Source organism: Archocentrus centrarchus, chromosome 17, assembly GCF_007364275.1.
Source record: "Archocentrus centrarchus isolate MPI-CPG fArcCen1 chromosome 17, fArcCen1, whole genome shotgun sequence".
In the NCBI taxonomy this organism is placed as follows: Eukaryota; Metazoa; Chordata; class Actinopteri; order Cichliformes; family Cichlidae; genus Archocentrus; species Archocentrus centrarchus.
Window position 1 is genome coordinate 2,854,413 of NC_044362.1, and position 21,543 is coordinate 2,875,955.

The following is a 21,543-nucleotide window of genomic DNA, read 5'->3' on the forward strand; positions in this document are numbered from 1 at the left end:
TGTTTTTTATTACAGCAGTGTGAGGTTCGCAGTTCAGCTGATCATTTACACGATCTTTGTTTATTGTTCTCATGAATGGTCGGATGGTCCGTCGGAATAAGCTCTGGGCTGCTCCTTTCATAACGGATGGTCCCGGTGGATCCTAAAGCAGGCAATAAATGAAGCATTGGAGGAACCTTCCTGAGCTAAATGCACTGTGGTGTTACTCTCCAGTGTTACTCCGCAAGATTATTACCAGCACTTTTTGCTAGCAATAATTAACAACCGACCAAACCTAACTTTTACTGTTTTATGTTCTGTTTCCTTCTTTTATGTTCTCCAGTACGGTTTGTTTTTAACAAACTGATGTGGAATCGTTTATCGCTTGGCTTGTTTCTGTACGGACATAAAAACAATGCTGGTATGATTTCCGCTGGTTCTGACTCGTGACAGCTGTATGAATGGTAGCAACACTTTGATACTTGGTATGAATTTCAGACCGTTTTTTAACCAAACGTTATGAGAATATATGCTGGAATGGACGGTGTGGCGCCGCGGTACTAGCGCCCTCCAGTTAAAGGAAACACTGACGGTATTCAGACGGTAGTTCCCCTCCGCTAGGATGAGCTCTGCGCCGCTGAAGAGGGTCTACAAGCAGCTGCCTGTTTATATTGTGGAGGACCACCATGACGTAAGTGTGTGTGTGTGTGTGTGTGTGTGTGTGTGTGTGTGTGTGTGTGTGTGTGTGTGTGTGTGTGTGTAGGCTTCATGTCTCTGCTCTGTCTTAAGAACCTGCTGTAGCTCATCACTGAGTTAACAGTAACAGTAAACCAGAGTTTACAACAGTGAACACACACACGAGCTGTGAGTACTGACGAAAAAAGTTATAAGATAAAGTCTCACATTATTAATTCACTGACTTCAAAAAAAAAAAAAAAAAAAGCAAATAAATGGTCGCTTTGATGAAGTCAGTGTAGACTTTTCTGCCTCTGTTAATACCAGTTTTAGTGACACGGCATTCAGCTGAGCACATTTAGCAAACCAAGTCCATTTAGCATTTGTGGGCAGCAATGGCAGTTTTATCCATTTAAGACATAAACGTCTTGCATTCATGATGTTGCTGTAGTAAAAGCACAAAAGTATTAGCATCACAATAGATGAGACAAAAGCCTAATGACACATGTACAGAAAAAGTACTGTAACGTTTAATTGGGGATGAGGAAAGTGGGAGAACGTGTACAGTCAGATTCAGCACATTCCCTGTATGTATATATTTTGTACTCCTTGTTGGATTGGAAGACAAACACATGAGATTTGGAAACTATAATGTGCAGTGGGTGGTTTGAGAATATCAATATAAACCTGACTTTTAGAAGCAAATTATGATTTCTTGAGATTTTCTGTCATTGCTCTAGAAATGTGTGTTATTAGTGTACTGGAGTGCAGCATCAGGTATCAACACTAACATTCTCAGATTCCACTTTTCCCCCAATTGTTTTTCAGAACAATCTCTTGACTAACTTAAAAAAAAGTTTCCATATTAGTGAAACTAGTCAAAACTATCCATTAGCTGCAGACAGACTTGAGAAGCAGAGTGCTCATAACCCTGATTTTTTTTTTTACAAATTCAGTCAGCTTTGAAATGATCAGAGCAGCTCTAATGAGGATCCAGGCAGATGAGCAGATCTGGAACCAGCATTGTGCCAAGAATGTGAACTAGCCTGGGCTGTGAGCCAGATTTGTCCATGTGCTGGGATCAGTGAGTGAGGGCTAAACCTCCTGGAATCTGAGCCCAGACTGACTGTTAACCTAATCTAAGCTTCTCATTTGGCTACATTTTAACAGTGTTTAATGTTGTTATTATTGTGCTTGAAGCATGATAATTGCTGCTAGCAGCACATCATTTTGGGAGGTTGCAAAGATTAAATTTTAAATGATTGCATGCTTTTCTTATTTTTTAGCAGCCTAATTTTTCATAGCGCAATTTTGGTATCATAAGAATGTTAATGATCATGTAAAATGTGTTGAAATCAGCTCACAATATCAAAGTAAAATGACTTCACATTGCTAATTTTACTGTTTCCGCTAGGTGGTGTGCCACATCTACCGGGCCATCGCATCCAGGCATCTCCCACTGAAGAACGTAAAGATGATTCATCTGGACTCCCATCCTGACCTCCTCATCCCTGTCAACATGCCTGCTGACACAGTTTTTGACAAGGAGAAACTGTTTGGGTATGTTTTCTGTTTTTCAGACCACGCAACTGTTGCTCGTGTTACTCAGAGCTCCAGTAGGTGATAAAAACAGGCCTTTTCTTCTAGTTTGAGAAGAAATGTATTTATTTTCAGAGCTGGGACCGATCCATGTGAGGCAGCTGTCTCAGGCCGAGCATCTGGGCCTCGTTTCCCGAAAGTAACACAGACTATTTAAACTTGTGGGACTTAATATGCTGTAAATGCCATCTCCTGCTAAAGCATCAGCCATTTTATTTGTTTTCAAAATCCTACATTTTTCATACATATTTTGAACAAGAAGCCAGCATTACTCTGCATGCACAAAGCGCACTGTGATGAAAACTGATTGCACTGCAGCACTGTCATTACAGAGCTGCTGTTTCAAACAAAGCACGGCACGCTTCTGGTGGTAATTTCCAGTTAAAAAAGACACAAAGGAAGTGATATTAGTCTTTGCAGGTTTTGTGTTTACAAGAAGGCGAGGAAGGAGCAGAAAAATCCCTGTGAACAAAACTTCCAGAACAGGTGCAGTGGTGTTCTCGGCACTTTTCTCCCGATCCGTTTGATGCATTTAGTCAACTAAAAGAGCTCACAAATACTGGCTGTAAGTGGCAGCTACAATCTGCCTGCAATTTTCTCCCACAATGAGTCTAAATTCCCTCAGAAAAGGAGCGAAAATCGCTCAAAGAAATGTGAAAGATGGGAAATAAACGAGCTCTGAAAGCAAACCGACAGTCGCGTCCCAGATCACAGAGGAAGCAACGATCTGCCGGTTCATTCGGGTCAGCGGTCTGAAAGTGTTCAGGGTCCCCTGGATTAGACTGATGCAGCTGCTCACACAGACACAGCCTTTCAGTAACGAGGAGATGCGCCTGAGCTGGTAACTATGGGCCATGTTTACACGTGTGGCTTGGATAACATAGTAGAGGAGGACTATATGAAGGCAGTGCTTGCTCATTTCTAAATTTACTGTTAGTTGAATATGTTTTCATCATAAAACAATAATGAAAGCAGTCGTCTCACTCTCACCTCTATAATTGTCTTCAGTTTGATAAGTGGGGGCTACACCGCTTAGCAACTTTATTAGACCACCACCCAGTGTAAGGTTTATGCCACAGCTGCCCTAAATTAACAGTATTACTGATTACCAGAGTCATTTTTTATGTTTCTGTAATTGTTAATCCACCAGTATGTGCAAGCTCTTCAGTCACAATTATTATTAATTATGTTCAATGCTAAAATCTAATTATTGTCAATTTTCAAATTAACTGTTTTGCAAAAAAGCAGGAAAATAACTGTAAATTAGCTTCTTAATGAAAGAATATATTATTAGTTTTCCTATTTTTTTCTTGCATTCCTGAACAGAAAAATTAGCTTTAGTGCTTGAATGTTATGCTTAATTAATTTCTGACTTCTCGCATAAATCCAGTGTGCTGGCTCAAATTTGGGTGTAAAAATGTGAATTCAGTTTGTTGTTCCTAATAAATATCTAACATTTCATATTAATTAGTTTTTAGTTTTAAACAGTTTTTTAACCATTTTCTAAAATATTTGCTTTCTTGCTTTGATGACAGCTGGTCTAATAATTTTGTTAAGCACTGTCTGCCATATCATTACCACCTATGATAATACTGGTATAATTTTTACATGACATAAAAGTTGTGATAGCAATGATGTACCAATGCAATCCAGTTATGTTCCCCAGCATGCAAAAACAGCGACACACATCTGTCAGCTTCCAACGACAACTGACCCGAAAAGGAGCGACTTCGACAACGGCCAACAAAGCAAAAAACTTTGCAAAGCATACAAGAAAATTCTTTCAAATGATAATTTGATCAATGATCAAATGAGTAGCAGAAATCAAAAGATTCATCTCAAATTTTTATCTGTCAGCTGCTGCTGACGCCACAGTTTTCCCACTTCAGCCATCACTTACCCTCAGACTGTAGCTCAGTTCATCTTCTTTCAAACAATGTGTGTCTGAAAGCTAACAGATGTAAACCTTTTATCAGTGTGGATCCAGGTAGCAACAATATTCACTCACCATCCAAATCATTTAATTCAGGTGTTCCAGTCACTTCCACTTCCACAGGTGTATAAACCAAGCACCAGGCATGCCGACTGCTTCTACAAACATTAGTGAAAGAATGGGTCGCTCTCAGGAGCTCAGTGAATTCCTGAATGGTACCGCGATAGGATGATACCTGTGCAACAAGTCCAGCCGTGAAATTTCCTCATTACTAAATATTCCACAGTCAGCTGTTAGTGGGATTGTAATAAAGTGGAAGTGATTGAGAATGACAGCAGCTCAGCCGTGGGCCACCATCCAAAGCAGCGTACAGTGAAGAAGAGAGTGCAAGCAGGATAGCAGCAGGAGTGAAAGGGAAGGTTTACAAGTTGGTAGTGAGACCTGCTGCAGTGTGTGGCTTGGAGACAGTAGCACTAACAAGAAGACGGAAGGCTGAGGTGAAGATTTCCACTGGGACTAAACAGGATTAGAATCGAGTAGATCTTTCTACTCTGAGCACTCAAAGTGCTTCTACAACGCGTTTTAGATTTACCCATTCTCAAAGCTAAGTGCTTTTATTGTCTAACATTCATACTCCAACACTTGTGTCGGAGAGGAACTTGGGGTTCAGTATCTTGCCCAAGGATACTTTGGCATGCGGCCCGGAGCAGCCAGGAATCGAACTGCCAACCTTCCAATTAGTGGGTGACCTGCTCTACCTCCTGAGCTACAGCCACCTCAGTCCTGGCCCTTAGAGAAGCAAGGCTGAGATGATTAGAGCATGTGCAGAGGAGCAACAGTGGATATATTGGGCATGGGGTGTTGAGCATGGAGCTGCCAGGCAGGAGGAAAAGAGGGAGACCACAGAGGAGGTTCATGGTGCAGTGAAGTAGGACACGCAGAGGGTTGTGTGAGAATGCTAGGAATTGGGTGAAATGGAGGCAGCTGGTCTGCTGTGGTGACCCCTGAAGGGAGGAGCCAAGAGAAGGAGAATAAGTGTGCTTCAGTCCCCTGCAGCCTTGCAGAGCATGTTGATGTAGATACTGGATGTGGATGGACTGATATTTATATAGCCCCAATGTTGGGTATTTCCTTTTTTTCAGTGAGTTGAGTATAGAAAATTGGATAATGCCAATGGTGTATGCCGGTCATGTGTCCTGTGTAGCATGGTTGCATCCATACTGGGCCCAGCAGATCAGAGAAGGAGACCACAGGATGACTGTAGGCAGAGACTCGTCCACCACCACCATCAGGTAGGACAAAAACACGGGAATAACGTTGTTTTGCTTTAGCATTACATTAACATTTAATTTTGCTGAACTCTTCCAAAACTCTGTTTCTTCTGTGTGTCTTTATGCCCCCCTCTCTGCAGGGTGACCAGTACAGACAACTACTTCCTCAGTGATGGTCTGTATGTGTGTGAGGAGCAGCTGGAGAACCCAAAGCCTCTCCGACTGAGTGTGATCAAAGTCAACCCTGTCAGACTAAGTCACGACTCACTAACCGGTACCTGTCTGTTAGGGACTGGGGACATTAGAGACAAGGAGTTTGGTCTTTAGCAGAAATAATCTCCATTTGGAGTCATCTATTCATTTTGGCCTGTATTTCTATCTCTTATTGCCTCATTTCAGCTTGGAGACTGGGGGAGGGGGAAATACAGAATTTAAGGATTTGCGTATTGCAGTAGGTCATTTTGAATTTGATGGTAGCAACGCAACTCAAAGGCTGGGACAGAGGCAGGAAAAGACTGGAAAAGTGATAGTAAAAAGAAACATTTTGCAATTATTTAGGTTAGTTGGCGACAGGTCAGTAACGTGAGTTGGTATAAAAAGAGTTTCTAAGAAGTAAAGCTGAGCAGAGGTTCACCAATCTGCAAAAAACTGTGTACAAAGTGTAAATAATGGAATAATATCCCTCAGCATTAAAGCGCAAAGACCGTCTCATCACCTGCAGGACACAATATCATCAAAAGATTCTGAGGATCTGGAGAAATGTCTGTGCAAGAGACCAGAAAATCACGATTCAATGGCTCTGATCTTTGGGTGGCAGTGCATTAAAAACAGGCCTGATTCTGTCAGCGAAGTCTCTTCATGGGCTCAGGAACATTTCCAGAAATCACTGTCTGTGCACAGCACAGTCCTCTATCCCTTCATGCAGGTTAAAGCTTTATCATGCAAAGAAGAAGCCTCATGAGAACAAGATCCAGACACGCCACCACCTCCTCTGGGCCGAAGCTCACTGGACTGAGGCAAAGTGGAAACTGTTCTGTGGTCAGATGAAGCGAAACTTGAAGTTCTGTGCCAAAGAAGACCCAGGACTGCTGAGCAGCTAGAATCCTGCATCAGATAAGAAGGAGACAATGTTCTAAAAGTCAGATATTTTATGGAACGATTGTTAAAGACGAAGGGATGCTACACAGTGGCAAACATGGCCCTGTCCTAACTTTATTATGTTGCTACCATTAAACTCAAAATTAGATTTTTTTTTTGTTACAATGATACATTTTCTCAGTTTAAACATTTGATGTGTTTTCTGTGTTCTGTTGTAAATAAAATATGGGTTTATGAGATTTGAAAATCATTGCTTTCTTTAATTTATGCATTCAAATTTGTTTGGAATTGGGTTTATAATACTGAAGGTTGTTATTATTAACAGAGTCATTTCCATGTTAACCTGCCCTGTGCGTCTCCATCTGAAATGTAATTTCAGGACAGAAAATAGAAAAGGACACAGAGGAATGTTCAGTCAAAAGACCCCGAACAGAGCGGAGGAAATCTGGAGAACCGAGCAGCTCACACCCCCCCGCAGCAGCCACTGACTCACTGCAACCAGCAGAGGGCAGCAACGTCAGCGATGTTGATGATGAAGGCTCAACCAGTTACGTTGTGAAGAGAATATCTTCATTTCTAAGTGAGACGGAGCCGTACATTCTGGACATTGATCTGGATTTCTTCTCTTGTAAGAACCCCTTCAAAGAGCTCTACACACAGGTACTGCTCACACACTCTACTCTCTGCTGCGTTCTCTGTTATGGTGCAGTTTGGTTCAAGCAAATTATGAGAACTGAAGAAGCCTTTCGGAGGTGAAACGTCTTCAAGAAACAAATTCAGTAGTTATTGTTTCAATTCTCATCTTTTTTTTTTAAGGAAAAAATTGAGATTTTATTTGGAAAATTAATTAAAAAGTGCAACACTGACATTAAAAAATGGGCAAAACTGACAGCCCCAGTAAACTGTAATAATTCTGCAGTTGCCATGACCATTAAGGACATTTTAAAAAAATACATAAAAACTTGCTGTGTTAGCTGACCATGTCCTCACTGCTGTGTATTTGGGTTCTCAGTGCTCTCTCATAGCTCTGCTAGCAAAGCATGAATTATGACAGTCTCCAGTCAAAGCTGGTGTGGCTGATTGCTACTATGGTAACAGCAGTCTTAAAGACATGTTATCATCTTATTTTTTCCTCAGTTTGTTCATGTAAATGTTGAGTCTCCTTCACACACTAAGGTTAATTATGGAGTTCCACAGGGTTCTGTGCTGGGACCAGTTCTCTTTACACTATAGATGCTTCCCTTAGGCAGCATTATTAGAAAGCATTGTACAAATTTTCATTGCTACCTTGAAGCCAGATGACGCACATCAATTAGTTAAACTGCAGGAATGTCTTAAAGACATTAAGGCCTGGATGACCTCTAATTTCCTGCTTCTAAATTCAGATAAAACTGAAGTTCTTGTTCTCGGCCCCACAAATCTTAGAAACATGGTGTCTAACCAGATACTTACTCTGGATGGCATTACTTTGGCCTCCAGTAACACTGTGAGAAATCTTGGAGTCATTTTTGACCAGGATATGTCCTTCAATGCACATATTAAACAAATATGTACGACCGCTTTATTGCATTTGTGGAATATTTCTAAAATTAGAAACATCCTTTCTCAGAGTGATGCTGAAAAGCTAATTCATGCATTTATTACTTCTAGGCTGGACTATTGTAATTCATTATTATCAGGCTGTCCTAAAAGCTCCCTGAAAAGCCTTCAGCTGATCCAAAATGCTGCAGCTAGAGTACTGACAGGGACTAGAAAGAGAGAGCAGATTTCTCCCATATTGGCTTCTCTTCATTGGCTCCCTGTTAAATCCAGAAACTCCTGTCAATTATCAATCCCTTAATTATTACGTGATTTATTCCAACATCTTCATACTCTGCACTGCTGCATTATTGAACATTTAAAGATAAATAATGCTACATGTGTTGTTATTGTCTGTGTCATGTTGCTGTTGTCGGTATTGTCTGTTGTCTATTCTGTTATGTACACTGAGAGCAGAGAAATAACCGGAGCCCAGTTCCTTGTATGTACACACATATGTGGCCAATAAAGATAATTTTGATTCTGGCTTACAATCCTTCTCCTCATATACAGTACCAGTGCTTTGATTACAGCTTTGCGCACTCTCGGCATTCTCTCAATCAGTTTCATGAGGTCATCGCCTGAAATGGTTTTCTAACAGTGTTGAAGGAGTTCCCAGAGGTGCTGAGCACTTGTTGGCTGCTTTGTCTTCATTCTGCAGTCCAACTCATCCCAAACCGTCTCAGCTGGGTTTAGATCAGGTGATTGTGGAGACCAGGTCATCTGAAACAACACTCAGTCACCCTCTTTCTTGCTCAAATAGCCCTTACATATCTTGGAGGTGTGTTTGGGGTCATTGTCCTGTTGAAAAACAAACGATCTGATGTCTCACTAAACACAAACAGATGGGATGGCACTCGCTGCACAATGCTGTGGTAGTCATGCTGGTTAAGTGTGCCTTGGATTTTGAATAGATCGCCAAAAGAGTCACCAGCAAAGCACCCCCATACATCACACATCCTCCTCCATACCTCACGGTAGGAACTACACCTGTAGAGACCATCTGCTCACCTTTTCTGTGTCTTATAGAGACATGGTGTTTGAAACCAAAAATCTCAAATTTGGACTCATCAGATCAAAGGACAGATTTCCACTGGTCTGATGTCCATTCCTTGTGTTTCTTGGCCCAAGCCATTCTCTTCCTGTTGTTGTTCTTCCTCAGAAGTGGCTTCTTTGTAGCAATTCGACCATAAAGTCCAGATTGAGGCAGTCTTCTCTGAACAGTTGATGCTGAGATGTGTGTGCTACTTGAACTCTCTGAAGCATTTAGGTGGGCTCTTATCTGGGGTGCTGTAAACTTGCAGTTTCTGAGGCTGCTAACTCTGATGAACTGATCCTGTGCAGCAGAGGGAACTCTTGGTCTTCCTCTCCTGCGGTGGTCCTGATGGGAGTCAGTTTCATCATAACGTTTGATGGTCTTTGAGACTGCACTCGAGGATACTTTCAGAGTTTGACTGACCCTCATTTCTTAACGTAATGATGGACTGTTGTTTTCTTTACTTAGTTGAGTAGTTCTATATGGATTAGAACATTACTCAAACAGGGCTATTCACTGTATACCAACTTCACAACACAACTGATGGTCTCAAACACATTAAGAGGGCAAGAAATTCAATAAATTAACACAGCTGTTAACTGAAAGCCATTCCAGGTGACTGCCTCATAAAGATGACTGAGAAAATGCAAAGCTGTTATTGAAGCAAGAGGTGCCTGCTTTGAAGAATCTAAAATATAAAACATATTCTGGTTTAACACCTTTTTTTTTATTATTATTATTAAATTATTCCATATGTATTTGTTCACAGTTTGGATGACTTTAGTATTAATCTGCAATGCAGAGAATTTTTAAATAATGAAAAACCACTGAAGTAGAAGTTGGGTCCAAACTTTTGACTGGTACTGAACAAGGTCTTGAATAATCAGGCCCCATCTTATCTCAAAGACCTCATAGTACCATATCACCCCAACAGAGCACTTCGCTCTCAGACTGCTGGCTTACTTGTGGTTCCTCGGATACTGAAGAGTAGAATGGGAGGCAGAGCCTTCAGCTTTCAGGCCCCTCTTCTGTGGAACCAGCTCCCAGCTCGGATTCAGGAGACAGACACCCTCTCGATTTTTAAGATTAGCTTATAGTTAGGGCTGGATCAGGTGACCCTGAACCCCCCTTTAGTTATGCTGCTATAGGCCTAGGCTGCTGGGGGGTTTCCATGATGCACTGAGTGCTTCTTTTTCATTCACCTCTTTTCACTCTATGCTAATACATCACTGTGCATTTATTCGTTGGCTATTATTAATCTTTGGGTCACTTCCACAGCATGTCTTTTGTCCTGCCCCCCCCGAACTGCTTATTTTGAGTTAGTTTTTTTTTTTTTTTCAACCTTCCTTCAGTTGTAGTTATCTATAATAAATCTGATCCTGATTCACATGACCACACTTGTGTTTGTGTGCAATACTGAACTTTTTTTGAGTAGTTTCTCCAGCACAATCGTGTATATATGTTACATTTAGCCCAAATAATAGTAGATTACAATCTGAAATAAAGTGTGTATGTGTCCATCTTCCTAAGAATCACACTGTATTATTACTGGAATATCAAATGTGTTTTCTTGAACTCACTGTAGCTACTTACTGTCTTTATTCAGGAAGAATACTCCACACTTAAGGAGCTCTACAGCTTCAGAGGACCCAGCCTGAATGCTAATGAGGTCAGACACTTAGCTTGAAAACAGGATTCCCAACAGTCTGCTCTCCTCCATGAAGCATCCTCTTACACATACAGTCAGGTTCATAAATATTTGTGGAATGACACGATTTTTGTAGTTTTGCCTTTAAATCTCCGCAGTGAAGTGGTTGAAGTGCAGACTTTCAGCCTTAATTCAGTTCTTCTTCATTAAAATGAATGAAAATCAGTAGAAGCAAGTGACTGAAAAGAAGGCAGGTGGGAGGGAGGAGTAGAAGTAGTCAAGGTGGATGAGTTTAATATCTGGGGTCAACCATCCAAAGCAGCAGACTTTGCACAAGAGACGTGAAGAAGAGAGTGCAAGCAGGGTGGAGCGGGTAGCAACAAGTGTGACAGAAGAATAGTGAAAAGGAAGGTTTATGAGACAACAGTGAGACATGCTACGGTGTTTGGTTTGGAAACGGTGGAACTGACTAAACAACAGGAGGCAGAGCTTTTTGTGACCAGGAGGGAGACGATATTAGAGAGAGGCAAGGCTGAGATGGTTTGGACAAGTACAGATGAGGAATAGTGGATGTCTTGGGCAAAGGATGTTGAGCATGGAGCTGCTACACAGGAGTTAAAAGGAATACCCACTGAAAAACTTCACAGATGTAGTGGAGGAGGACTTGTAGAGGGTTGGTGCGACAGAAGACGGCCCTAGGCGTACGGTGAGATGGAAGCAGTCTGTTGTGCTGGTCTGCAGAGGCAAAAATACAAAAAAAATGTTTCACTGTCCAAATACTCGACCTAACTGTAGATACTCAGAGTCGACGCAGAAACAGAGAAGTCACCAGGTGTTGTTGAACTGGACACTCACACTGACCAGCACAGGGAATGCTGTGTTCCTTAAAGAAGTTGTGGATGGTTTTAGTAAATTAGCTGTATTTAAGGAGCGCGTGACTACCCGTGAGAACTTCTGTTTGTAGTTTCTGTTTCTCCTGTTGTGGTGATGATCATCAACTGTGTGTTTAGGAGGAGCTCAGTGAGTGTGTAGATCATCGTATACACCAGTTAGAAGACCTAGAAGCAGCATTTGCTGATCTGCTGGACGATGATGGAGAAGAGACCGTTACACGCTGGGCCAGAAACCCGGGGTAAAGTTCCTCTGCATGAATACTTTTTTATACAGATTTTCACTGTTGCTGTGTGAAATGTATCTCCATTAATAGAGACCTGAAAATTTAGACCTTTCACCTGCTTCTTCAGGCACACGTGAACAAACATGGGAATGGTCTTCTTGGGACAGGCATAAAAATGTATGCATTTGTCAAATTTGCACACTGCTAGTGTTTGAAGGTAAACTTGGAAAGTAGTGAACATGTCCTTTAATGTAATGATATGAGAATGATAGATATTTAATTTATCCCTTATTTTAGGAATTCTTTAGTTGCAGCAGAGGAAATGATGATGAAATACTAATCTGATTATGTGGCAGACGCCTCTCTGTCAGACTGAGGGTGATAGAATGTGGGATGAAAGATTTCCTGTATCTGCTCTGCTGCCTGTGCAGTAAGTGGTGCAGAGGCTGGGCAGGATTATCCATGATGGATAACAGATTGTGGAGGAGGCGGAGGTCACTGAAGAGCTTCATAAATGTCCATTTTGCAGCCAATCATAGGACCAGTCTTCTTCATCAGTTTATTAAGTTTGTTGGTGTCACCAGCTCTAATCTGTCAGTTTACAAGATTTTATTTTCCCTCTATGAAATTTGACACTAGAATTACATCATTTGCTTGGCAGCTTCTCGGTTCATTGGCCCATTTCCCAGATCTTTGGCAGTCTTCCCACTGCAGGATCAACATTTTGAGCCAGGAAACTGTCACAGCCAGCCCACAATATGAATTATGGTGTGGTGAGAGAGTTTCTACTCTGTACAAAATTCAGTTCTATACGATTTATAGAGCGCCAAATCACAACAGTCGCCTCAAGGTGCTTTATATTGTCCTAGCACAGAACCCTGTGGAACTCCATTATTAACCTTAGTGTCTGAAGAAGACTCCCCATTTACATGAACAAATTGGAGTCTATTAGATAAATATGATTCAAACCCCTGTAGTGCAGTACCTTTAATACCTCTAAGCTCTATAATAAAAATACTATAATTGACAGCTGGGTCAGTGATGGCTTTTTAAGTAGAGGTTTAATTACAGCCACCTTGAAGGCCTGTGGTGCATAGCCAACTAATAAAGACAGATTGATCATTTTTAAGATTGAAGCATCAATAATTGGAAAGACTTCTTTGAACAGTCTAGTAGGAATGGGATCTACTAAACATGTTGCTGGTTTGGAGGAAGTAACTATTGAAGTTAACTCTGAAAGATCAACTGGAGCAAAAGAGTCTAAACAAATATCAGCAGTGCTGAAAGCAGCCGAACATGAAGAATAATCTTTGAGATGGTTATGAATAATTTTTTCTCTAATGTCTAAAATTTTATTTGTAAAGAAATCCATGAGGGCAGCACGGTGGCATGGTGGTTAGCACTGCTGCCTCACAGCTGGAATAACATCTAGAAGGTCTGGGTTTGATTCCACCTTGGCCCGGGCCTCTTGCTGTGTGGAGTTTGCATGTTCTCCCTGTGTCTGCGTGGGTTTCCTCCCACAGTCCAAAGACATGCAGGTACTGGGGTTAGGTTAATTGGCTACTCTAAATTGCCCATAGGTGCGAATGTGAGTGTGAATGGTTGTCTGTCTCTCTGTGTTGGCCCTGCGACAGGTTGGTGACCTGTACAGGGTGTACCCTGCCTCTCGCCCTATGATAGCTGGGATAGGCTCCAGCCCCCCCGCAACCCTGAACAGGATAAGCGGAAGAGAATAGATGGATGGATGGAATAAATCCATGAAGTCACTGCTAGTTAAAGTGAAAGGAATACTCGGCTCTACAGAGCTCTGACTCTTTGTTGCTCTATAAAAAAGCCCTCAGTAAAGCTTGGACATCTTACTACTCATCATTAATGGAAGAAAATAAGAACAACCCCAGGTTTGTTTTCAGCACTGTAGCCAGGCTGACAAACTCTTTTTCCAGGCTAAATGAGCATCTTCTAATTTAGTGAGACTCTATTCCCTCTCCAACTTTCGGGTTATCTGCTTTAAGCTGTGCGTTTGTGAATTATATCAGGGTATCAGGCACTTCTGATTTGAAGCTTTCCTTTTCAGAGGAGCCACAGTATCCAAAGTCGTACGCAGTGAGGATGTAAAACTATTGAGGAGATAATCGACCTCACTGGGAGCAGAGTTTAGGTAGCTGCTCTGCACTGTGTTGGCACTGAAGAGCATAATAATGAAGAATTAGATCCTTAAACTTAGTTACAGCACTTTCAGAAAGACTTCTACTGTAATAAAACCTATTCCCCACTGCTGTGTAATCCATTAAAGTAAATGTAAATGTTACTAAGAAATGATCAGACAGGAGGGGGCTTTCAGGGAATAAGTCTTCAGTTTCTATGCCATATGTCAGGACCAGATCCAGAGTATGATTAAAGTGGTGGGTGGGCTCCTTTACAGTTTGAGAGAAGCCAGATGAATCTAATAATAGATTAAATGCAGTGTTGATGCTGCACACAAAAGCATACAAAAACATTACACTAATATTTGTTACATTATTATACGTACTTTGACAAATTTACCCAGTTTATTTAATTTTTGATTTTTAAACATCAGAACTATTGAGTATATAGAAGTCAGAGACCTCATGCTTATTGTCACTGGCAGAAAATATGTTCAGACAGACTTCCACATGCTCATGTCCCTGTGAGGCCAATCACTTCTCTTATATGGGCACTCCAATACATTGACTATACAAAGCACCATGATGCTGAACACTCCTCTGAATCCACTGGAATATCACTAATAAAACAACTCAGTGATTTATTCTCTGTAAACAGAATAAACAGCTGCATTTAAAGACTTTATATGAGAGAGATGTTCCCAAACTACCAAAAGGAAGTGGTAAAAGTTTACCAACTTGCCCTGCTGGTCACCACAAACTAACCTATGGCGCTTGTTTACTTCGCTCATGTATTAAAACGGTTTGTTTAAGCAGGAAGTGACAGACTCTTTTTCTAAGACTGGCCTGGGCAGCATGTTTTACAGTGGCACAAGAAACTGGAGCTCCCAGAGAAAATCAGTGAGAACATGCAAGAAGACCCAACCCGGGTTTGAACCCAGGACCTTCTGGCAGAAGAGCAACAATGCTAACCGCTTAGCCACCACACTGCCAAACTAAAGCTGCTGATTTGTACACTTTTAACACTGATGTTAATTTAAAAAAATCTTTTTAAACCTTTCACAGTTTCAGAGCAGTAACCCTTACTGTTGGGATCTTCATGGGGAGCTCAGCCAGTTTTGTATCATGTAACTTTTTGTATGTGTTTTTTTTTTCTTTTCAGCATGGCTTCATTAGCTCAACTGGTTTCCAGTCTGAAGGCAAGAAATCCATGCCCTGATTATGAAATGGTAAGAATAATGCTATATTGTAACAATAAAGCTAAAACTACAGCAATAATGAAGTGAACAGTAAGATTTTAAAAGACAGATTTTTAAGAAATGGACTTTCATCCGGACAAACCAACACAGACAATAAATAAAGGTGATAATAAAAGCCTGATAATAAAGAATTACAATAATCCAGCCTAGAGGTAATAAATGCATGAATTAGCTTTTCAGCATCACTCTGAGAAAGGATGTTTCTAATTTTAGAAACATTCAAGTTTACATATTTGTTTAACATGTGCATTGAAGGACATGCTGGTCAAATATGATTTCTCAGTGTAATGCCATCCAGAGTAAGTATCTGGTTAGACACCATGTTTCTAAGATTTGTGGGGCCGAGTACAAGAACTTCAGTTTTATCTGAATTTAGAAGCAGGAAGTTCGAGGTCCTCCAGGCTTCAGTGCTGTTTCTGTCCTGTGATGAATTCTGAAACCGGACTGAACAAATAAACCGTTCCTCTGCAGATGATCAGTCAGCTGTTTTACAACTACTCTTCCAGGAGTTTTTGAGAGAAAAGGAAGGTTGGAGTAATTAGCTAAGACGGCTGGGTCAGTGATGGCTTTTTAAGTAGGGGTTTAATTACAGCCACCTTGAAGCCTGTGGTAGGTAGCCTGTTGACAGAGACGGATGGATCATATTTCAGATAGAATCATTAATTACTGGAAGGGCTTCTTTGAGCAGTCTTGTAGGTATTACCTCATCACTCTTTCCATCCATCCACTCTCTTAGGTTCACCAGGCAGGGTTAACCTGCGACACGGTCGAGCTTCCTCACCACATCAGCACTGATGAGGAGATCGACAGACTAATCTCAGCTGTGCAGCTCTTCCTGAAGGTTCTTCCCACACCTACACTGGTGACTTTGTCCAGGTGAGTCATGCAGCTGCACAGACTGTACAGTTAAACATGTGACCTGCCTCTGAGCAGTGTGGTAGCTCAGAAAAAGGCTTTAAATGTCTTGATCTTAATGTGTGTTTTCAGGTCCAGTTTAGATGAATACTGCCCAGTGGAGCAGGTGGATTCAGTCCAGAGCAGAGTACTGGAGGTGCTGGAGAGCTTGTATGGAGCACTGGACGTACACGAAGTCTATGAAAGTAGCAGCACAGGGACTCAGGATCACCAGCCATCAGGATCTTAACAAAAAACCATCTTTCATTTGGATGATTTTATCAAAACCCATCAGAAGCTGCTGCTGAGAATTTTAATAAACATATCAGTGTCCCCTCCCTGGAGTCCCTTTATGCTCATTCTTTTATGTAGCACTAGCTAGATGCTACTGCACCTACAGTTTATGGACATGTGCACCAAAAACGCTGTTTCAGATCACTGTAACCCCGAGTGTGCTGCTGTAAGTGATTTGTTTTTCATCTTGTCGTGTCATACAGTATGTGTTATTGTTCCCTCCATTTAGATTTAAAGTGACACTGTAAGGCTGTCATTTGTCATTTTTCCGTCACTCACACTGATAGTGTAACACAATATAATAATAATGATATTTCTCATTTCTACTAATGTATTTCTTTCTGAGAACGGTGCAGCTGAAATCACTTTAACACTGGACTAAATGAAGGTTACACTTTCTGAATGCTGGCTGCAGATGGTGTGATAGCATTTCATGTCATACTGTCATACTAAAAATGTAAAATATTCTAATAGTAAAGTGAGATTCACGATTACTGGGTGACTTTGCCTTTTCAGCCTGATCATAAACACAAAGGTAAATGCAGAGTTGCAGCGATTGTCAGTGCTGCAGAGGGATCAGCACAGTCTGAGCTCTGAGGCTCTGCAGTGCTTCTATGTTGCCTCCTTTAGCACAGGACACACTGAACCATCGTTTATAATGTCAGAGCATAGTTCACAGGATTACGCACACCATTTAATGGGAGTTCATGAGATGATGCTCTCAACGCACTGTTAAATCCTTTGAAATCATAACAGCACACAAATAACTGCTCGAATCCTGTAAATGATTTATTTCATGACATAACCTGCATGCACTCTGCTTTAAACCTTTAAAGCAGATCAAAATCAGGTGAACTGTGAACATTTTGCAACATTTCTGCTTCTTATCGAGGTTCTCCCTTTCCTGAACACACTGGATTTGTTTGTTTTTTAAAGGAGAGCGAGGTTTACAATAACTGGCTTTGCGCTAGTCCTGTCCGACAGAGCTTAGACTGACTCATCCACATCAGAGTGGACATGAAGAGCTTCAGAATGTCCTTCAAGAAGCCTGGAGAACTGTTCCTGCAGGCTGCTTAAAGAAATGAGTTCCAGCTCTGCTGGAGAATAAAGATGCTCACACCAAATACTGACTATAGAGCTCGTTAGAATTGTGCAAACTCTGATTTTGCCTCGTAAGCTGTATTTTCATGTTTTAATAACCAGCTGCACCTTTTTCCCATTAGCAAAATGTAAAGGCATGAAGGGCGGATCGGGAATTTTGCACGGTGCTGTACTTTCACTTTTCTCTGTGATGTCACTCATTTGAATTTCATGCAATATGATTTGAAGGTCACATAACATGCTACATGTGACACGTGTGGACAATCTGCTGTTATTGTGTGCTTACCGAGTGAACTCTTCAACCCTGTGTGGCCTCGGGGAAGACGTGCCTCTGTGCTGTGTGCCTTATATGTTGGTCCCAGCAGAGTAGACTGGGAGGTTGTTGTACAGTCAATGGGGAGAGTACACTGGGAAGCATGCTGAACATACTGGGAATATCCAACCGGAATGGGAGGCGTTGGGTTGTAGGCATGCCGAACACACCGGAAAGGCAGAGTGGTGCCTAACATGTTTGCCATATAAGAGGTGATTCACAGTGTAAGGCTCACCTAGTGGGTCACTGCAGAAATGCTACACAGCCTGAATTAACCTTAAGCAGACTTCTGTTGCTGTGACACTCATCATGGGCATGAATGTTGTGGTCATTTGAGGCTTTTAATAATTTCTCTAAAGTGTTGTTTTTCCAAGGTGCAACGATCATATGGCATACACCTATAATTACTATAAGAAGCAGGAACTGGGTGCACAAGCCGGGGCAGCATGGCGGTGCAGTGGTTAGCAGTGTTGCATCACAGTTAGAAGGTCCTGGGTTTGAATCCACCACCCAGACCCCTCTGTGTGGAGCCTGCATGTTCTCCTGCACGGGTTCTGTCCGGGTACTCGAGTTTCCTCCCACAGTCCAAAGACATGCAGTTAGGTTAATCAGTGAATCTAAATTGGCAGTGGGCAGGTGCTCACCTTGCAACCGGAGGGTTGCTGGTTCAAGTCCCCATCTGAGCGCATGCTGTCATTGTGTCCCTGGGCAAGACACTTAACCCACATTGCCTAAGTGTAAATGTGTTTGGTGGTGGGTGGAGGGGCTGTAGGTGCACCTCTGTCAGACTGCCCCGGGGCAGCTGTGGCTACATTAGTAGCTTACCCCCACCAAGTATGATTGAGGTGTGAATGAATAGTGCATGAAATTGTAGATTGGTGTCTAGAAAAGCGCTAAATAAGACTAATGCATTATTATTATTATTATAAATTGCCCATAGGTGTGAATGGTTGTGTGTCTCTCTGTGTTAGGCTGTGACCTGTACAGGGTGTACTCTGCCTCTGGATCCATGGCAGCTGGGTAGGCTCACAACCCTGAACTGGATAAGCAGAAGAAAATGGATGGACAGGTGTACAAGTTCATATTTATTTTTAATTTTCTCTGATCCACGCAGGGTCAAAATTATACATACGGGCTCTAATGTAAATAAACACTCAAATATTTTAAGAAGTGGTGCTTAAGGTTCTGTAATGTCTTTTAACTTGCCAAGGCCAAGGTTTATTAACGTTTTGTTAGTGATCATGATCATGATTGGTAGTTTCTCTTTGCCAGAAAATGATTTGTTTGGCAGCACTCATTGGTTTGATCAATACTCGGAACAATGGGAAAGTCAAAAAACATCTCGAAGAAGAAGAATTGTAGATTTATACAAGTTGAGAAGGTCTCTCATTTCTAAAAAATATAGCTTCAGTAGGAAGTTCAGGCATCACCCAGGAACCACTAAAGCTCGAGCCTCCCACGAACTGGAAACTGCTGGAACACCAGCGTCACTGTCCACAGTGAGGTGAGAGTTCATCACATTGGACTGAGAAGGTGCTGACCAAGAAAGAGGGTCCTGCTCCAAAATCAACACCTTCAAACACGGCTAAAATTTGCCCAAACAGAAAAGCTGAACACCTTCTGGAGAAAAGTCTTATGGTCAGATGAGATGAAGATTGAGCTGTTTGGCTCCAGTGACAAATTTGCAGGTGTACGGTGGTGGTACCATCGTGCTCGGGGGCTGTTTTGCTGCCAGTGGTACTGATACTTTGCACAAAGTGGGTGGAATAATGAAGAAGGACGGCCTCCAAATTCTTCAACTTAACTTCAAATCAACAGCCAGACGAATTAAACTTTTGGGTGTTCCAGCAGGACGATGATCCCAAACACACATCAACATGTACAGTGTAGGGCCAGAAGGTCTGATCAGGCTGGAGCTCACTAACGAACCCAGCGAGAAGAAGAGAAAATAGTAAAACATGCATTTTCTAAGGAGCCCAAAGATAAACAAGAAAACATGAATATCTGTGGAGGCTCTCAGTCATCGAGTCTTGTGCTTACTCATAGGGGGCATTGAGATTGTTGGGTTTTCTCTGTAAAATCTGACGTTGAAGCACATCCATGCCCTGGATAGGCCTCAGTATAACGCTCTGTTAGCATTCTGGGCAGCTTTGTCTTTGTCATCGAGGAAGCTTTGAATGCAGCTCATACATTATTACAGCATATTTACAAGCAGCAGTCTCAGGATCCGAGCACATCAAACGTCAGAGTTTCCTGCCATCATTTTCCTTACAGCAAACGGAAAGCAAGGCCCTGACCTAAACCAGAAAACTGTCCACACCCTCATGTGGGTCTAAAAGAAGTCTGCTGCTGCGTTTCATCACACGAACGAGGAATAAGTTACTGCGTGAGCTAAACTGAGAGATTACTGTACACAAGTATGCAGAAAAAACTTTCAAGATGAGCTTCATTCCAGCGAGAGGAGGACGTGTCAGTGCCAGAGGCTCTTTGAGCCTATTAAACAGGTTGTTCGCTGTGGAGCGCAGTGATGGATCGTTAACAGCAGGGAAGGACTTCAGGATTCTGCTTACAAATATTGTTGATGGTGGTTGATGGGCGCAGTTTGATGAAAGAGTTTTTGTGTCAAAATTCTTCACATAAGCTAAATAATTAAAGTCTCTGATCACTGTGGCTCCAAAATAATAATCACAAACATCATTTTTGTTAGTCAGAGACGAGCAGCAGCAGACTTTCAAAGATGTTTTCATGCAGGCTTTTAGGAAACTCTGTTTGAGTCACAGATTTACTGAGTAAATGACAGCGCGGTCATCACTGTGAGGGAGCTGGTTTCTGCTCGGCCACATCTCACAGGCATCATCACTGATGCACCCACACAACAAAGAGACACAAAACAGCCAAAGGGGACACAACCGAGACACAAAGATACCACAAAAAATCCTCACAGCTTACAGATCACAAGGACAGACAGAACAAACACAACTGAAACGAGACACAAGATGACAGCTGCAGACCTTACTCGTCTGTTGGCGGGGCAATATTCTTATTTCAAATCTGAATAATTTATTTTTCGCTCATAATAACTGAAAGCTGCACAAATCAGTGGTATTATGAATCAGAGTCCTTTGACGTGAAGAGTTCCCTCTGTTCAGGATCTGTCGCTCGAGTTTGCTCTGCTCGTCTGCCCTCTGCTGGTCACAAGCAAAAACTGCTCAGAGACATTAATTTCGTCTAAAGTGAAGAGCTCCTTTTATAGCCCCTCATCTTCCATCTGCTGACAAGCTTTATAAACACGTGGATTTCCCTCTCCGGCAGGCACCAAATCTGTGAGGTATTATCAAGAGGAAGATGACACAAAAACAGAGATGATCTGAAGGCTTCAATAACATGCCGGCAGCACCAGGAGCTAATCCCGTCCACGCCCTGAGCCTGAACCACAGTGCTGAGTGTGTAAATGAGCACACTTTTCAGAAGCTGCCATTTCTGTATTATCAATCCTTTTTGATTGGTATTATTAAATATTTGTAATAACTTGAGGTACTGCATTTCTAATTTTCATGAGCTGTAAACCATAATCATCAAAATGAAAAAAAAAAACGTTTGAGAT

At 41.8% G+C, this 21,543-nt stretch overlaps 1 protein-coding gene across 1 annotated transcript; it reads left to right on the forward strand.

Moving 5' to 3' along the window:
• Positions 1-383: 383 nt before the first annotated feature.
• c17h5orf22 (chromosome 17 C5orf22 homolog) lies at positions 384-16,944 on the forward strand. The gene is made up of 10 exons (XM_030752174.1): positions 384-670; positions 2,069-2,214; positions 5,329-5,478; positions 5,598-5,731; positions 6,935-7,215; positions 10,776-10,838; positions 11,828-11,949; positions 15,241-15,307; positions 16,074-16,213; positions 16,325-16,944. The coding sequence occupies exons 1-10, from the start codon at positions 602-604 to the stop codon at positions 16,479-16,481; spliced, it is 1,329 nt and encodes a 442-aa protein (XP_030608034.1). The 5' UTR covers positions 384-601; the 3' UTR covers positions 16,482-16,944.
• The last annotated feature ends 4,599 nt before the right edge of the window (positions 16,945-21,543 follow it).

Excerpts from the sequence above, each read along its gene's own strand:
- c17h5orf22 (XM_030752174.1), top strand. The coding sequence starts at position 602 with ATGAGCTCTGCGCCGCTGAAGAGGGTCTACAAGCAGCTGCCTGTTTAT. Across the intron at positions 671-2,068 it reads TTGTGGAGGACCACCATGAC|GTGGTGTGCCACATCTACCG; the intron begins GTAAGTGTGTGT and ends TGTTTCCGCTAG. Across the intron at positions 5,732-6,934 it reads AAGTCACGACTCACTAACCG|GACAGAAAATAGAAAAGGAC; the intron begins GTACCTGTCTGT and ends ATGTAATTTCAG.